We start from the raw sequence: 3,683 nt of genomic DNA on the forward strand, positions 1-3,683 counted from the left end.
AAAAAAAAAAAAAGGCTACTCTCATGGAAGAATAACACAAAAAGGAAAGAGAACAGCTGGCTGTGTGCCATGATTTACCATTCACCACAAAATGAGACTCCGTTTCTGCTTCTCAAAGACCATTGTTTTTTCCAAGCAGATATCTACTCTTCTTAAAACAAAGTCAATTACCAAGAGAGACTTGAGATACAAGGAAAAGGTCTAGATGTGTAACTCAGAAGACAGGGCAAGAACATAAAAGTCAAGTTCTGTTCTAAATTATTATTAAAACAAAAACTCTGTATAATCAAACTAGCTCCAACATCCTAGCAACAGCTTGCTTACTTCAAACAAAACAAAATAGAGCAAAATGTAATTATAAAACCCCCTTGCGATAGTAGGTTTTAACTGGTAATTAATCCCAATTTGTACAAATGATGTGGACAAGTTCTCCTTTTATGAACCAAGAATTCTATAATAGCATCATCCGTCTGAGTTATTATGTAATAAGGACAACCCACTTTGTTTTTACATGAAATGTTAATGGCTAGAAAAATAACATTGTTCATCTGGGAAAAATTCCTTATGAAGTCAACAATGTAAGCATTTTAGAAGGAAAGAAAATGTCATGTGTCTTAACACAGAACTCAAATAAGTTTCACTTAAATGGTCCTGTCTTTGTTCCAACTTCCAACCTCCTTTTTTCAAGGTACAGCCAAATCATTACTTTTCTTGTATACCTAACTCAAAAAAGACAGGAGACTTAAAAACTATCTAGGTATCAAAACAGGGTAAGAAGGTTCTGCCTGTAAATTAAGAGACAATCCTATAATGTCTCCTTCTTTCGGTGTGTTATAAAACAATTTCTAAAAGTAATATAAATTTATTTTTGAGATTATGACTAAGACTATAAAATGTATTCTTGAGATCTCTAAACTCTTTAGTACTGGGAAACTTTTAGTCAATCCACAGAACATCAGGGTCCTACAAAGCCAGAGAAGATACCAACAGTAGTCAAACTTAACAACTCTGGGGTGTTTTAATGGTCTCCAATTTACTAGCTGAGGACTTTGTCCTAAGAATCACCAGTGAAGATGAGGTAGTGAAACAGGGATTTGTTAACATGATGGAATTATCTATAAAAGCTTTTACTTTATAGAATCCTTTTAGGGGAGCAGAGATGGAGAAAGAAAGAATTACAGAGATTAATATCCTTATTTCAAAAGATAACTTTTTAAAGTAGAGGGAGTGGAGAAGCAAAGTATGCCAAAGGTCAAGAGCATTGTTCATCATAATCCACATTTTGAAACTCTAACAAAATTATTTATAAATAATGTCTAGATTTTTCCCTTGCAAGCACATATAAATCTTAATTTTGGACTTTCCCCCTCAGAATTACTACTTGCCTCAAATTGTTCCAGAAACACATTTAGATGTTGATTTTTTTTTTCCTTTTAAGTAGTCTTTCTTGTTTTAAAGAAGTTTTAGGCTCACAGCAAAACGGAGCAGAAAGTACAATGTTCCCATGAATCCTGACACTCACAGCCTCCCCTACTGCAAACATCCCCCATGAGAGCAGCACATTTGTTACAACTGATGGAACACAACCACACATCATTATCACCAAAGTACAGAGTTTATACTCTTGGTGTACATTCAGCAAATTTTGACAAATGTATAATGTGACGTATCTATCGTTACAGTATCACAGACAATAGTGTGGTGGCCCTAAAAATCCTGTGCTTTGCCTCTTCGTTCCCCTCTGTCCTAAAAGATGTTGACTTTTACAAAGTAGTTGAGATGAACACTTATAAACCGGGAGAAGACGACCCCCCCCAATTTCTGACAAGTACAAAATTGTAGTTCTTAATTTTGATCTTTCAAGTAAACATGAGTGCAGTGTTCATCAATACAAGACTAATTTGTAAAATGATTTCCCGGCAACAAACAAGATTAACCAAAAATACTAGTGTCATTAAAAAAAAAAAAAAAGAAAGAAAGAAACCAAATGGGAAGAGAATAGAAAGCAATCAGGTTACTCTTAGAATTTATGCTTTCCTGTTATTGGATTCCCTTTTGAGCGCTTGCTAGCTTTAGCCGTAAGGGAGGAAGAAACTTTTTTCTCATTTCAAGTTTTTATGTGTCCACAACTTCCTAATCTAATACTTGGCATTTGCATATATTAAAAAATTCAATTCTGGGCATAAAATAAACTGGATTCTCAATTCAGAGACTCTATCTTTAAAAGACAAAATAGTATTTCAAACCACAAATGGCCAAGAGAAGATTAACTTCTCTCTCTCCCCTCTCTGCAAAACTTCCCTATTTGATAAAGGACAGCTAACTCAAATTTACCATAAAGTAAACATGAGTAATTCTCTGGAACAAGACCTTTCACACAGAACTTTACACTGGAATGTGACATCAGGATTTCTTCTGAGTCATAGTGTGGTCCACACCCCTTTCTCCCAGGCGACACAAGGCCCCCCATAACCAGCAAGTGGGCTCAGGTGGGGCTGTCAGTCCAGATGACTGGGAGGGAGCAGTCAGGCTGGAAACGCCTCCCTCCGCTGAAGCAAGGGTGACAATCACTCTCTGGGGCTTGCTGCCAAGCAAGGAGAATGCTTCCTTTGAGAGATAACTCCCTAAGAGAGAGGCAGTGCTTTGGCAGTCAAGTAATGAATGACAAAAAAAAAAAAAAAAAGGCCATCACATTAGGAGTTATCACCAGCCTGCGGGTGCAAAGGAAACGCATTAAATCATCACTCACTTTTAGAGGGCCTTGGGCAGCCAAGCAGGAAAGGGAGGAGGTGAGGGCTGTCAAAGCCACATCTCTGCGCCTAAACCACACAGGCTTAATAAAGTTGAACTTCCTGAGTTAGGAAAAATTGTCATCGTCTCTCCCGAACTCGCTCTAATTTTATTCTTCTTTCTTTCTTTCTTTCTTTCTTTCTTTCTTTCTTTCTTTTTTTTTTTTTTAAGAGGCATAGGAGCAGCTAAAACATCTTCAGGAAACTTTCAAACACCTCCAGCCGTTGGGACTTAGTGACCCGGCCGGAAAGTCTTCCGCGCCTGTCCGCGCTCGCGCTCCCGACTCTGTCGCTCCGGGGTTTCGCGAGTTGGTGGGACCACCTGGCATCTCCTCTACCCAGAGGAACGGGAACCTGGGCTCGGGACACTGGGGACCCCAAGCCGAGTTCGCGTCGGACGGCCCGCGCGCCCCACCCGCCGGAGGGTTCCCACGCGGCGCACCCCAGGACCCGTGCAGGTGAAGCGGCCGCTGAGCGCCGCCAGCGCCCTCCTACCTTCTTAATTTTGGTTTCCACGTCCATGTTTGTCAGGGGGTCTTCCCTCCTTCTGCCTGGGATCTCACGTTCAGGCTCCGCTCGTCTCCGGTTCCACTGTGGAAAGTGAAGGAGGAACCTGTGGGGCTACGGCGCCGGGGCTGCGGCCACTCATCCGGCGCCGTCGAACTTCCGCTGCCCACTGGGCTGCGGCGGGCCTGCGGCGGGGACCAGGAACAAAGAGGCCCACGCAGCCAATGGAGGCCGGGCAACGCCGGCCTCCACCAATCACCGAGCGCCGCACGCACCTTAGCGCCCGGAGCGCGGCGCTGGCAAGGTGAGGGGCGGGGCCGCGTCTGGGGCGGCGCCCTGCGGAGCGGGCTGTGCGGCCCAGGTCTGGACCGTGGAGGATGCTCCGGG

The 3,683-nt window shown here is 42.9% G+C and overlaps 1 protein-coding gene across 1 annotated transcript in view; it reads right to left on the reverse strand.

Annotated features, from left to right (window-relative positions):
* Positions 1-3,438, reverse strand: part of TES (testin LIM domain protein) — a 42,200-nt gene extending 38,762 nt beyond the window's left edge. Inside the window, exon 1 of the mRNA XM_023513227.1 lies at positions 3,285-3,438. Coding sequence (XP_023368995.1) covers positions 3,285-3,311 — 27 coding nt within the window. The 5' untranslated portion in view covers positions 3,312-3,438. The remainder of the gene's footprint in view (positions 1-3,284) is intronic.
* Between the last annotated feature and the right edge of the window lie 245 nt (positions 3,439-3,683).

Source organism: Otolemur garnettii, unplaced genomic scaffold, assembly GCF_000181295.1.
Source record: "Otolemur garnettii isolate 467f Iridium unplaced genomic scaffold, OtoGar3 scaffold00037, whole genome shotgun sequence".
NCBI lineage: Eukaryota > Metazoa > Chordata > Mammalia > Primates > Galagidae > Otolemur > Otolemur garnettii.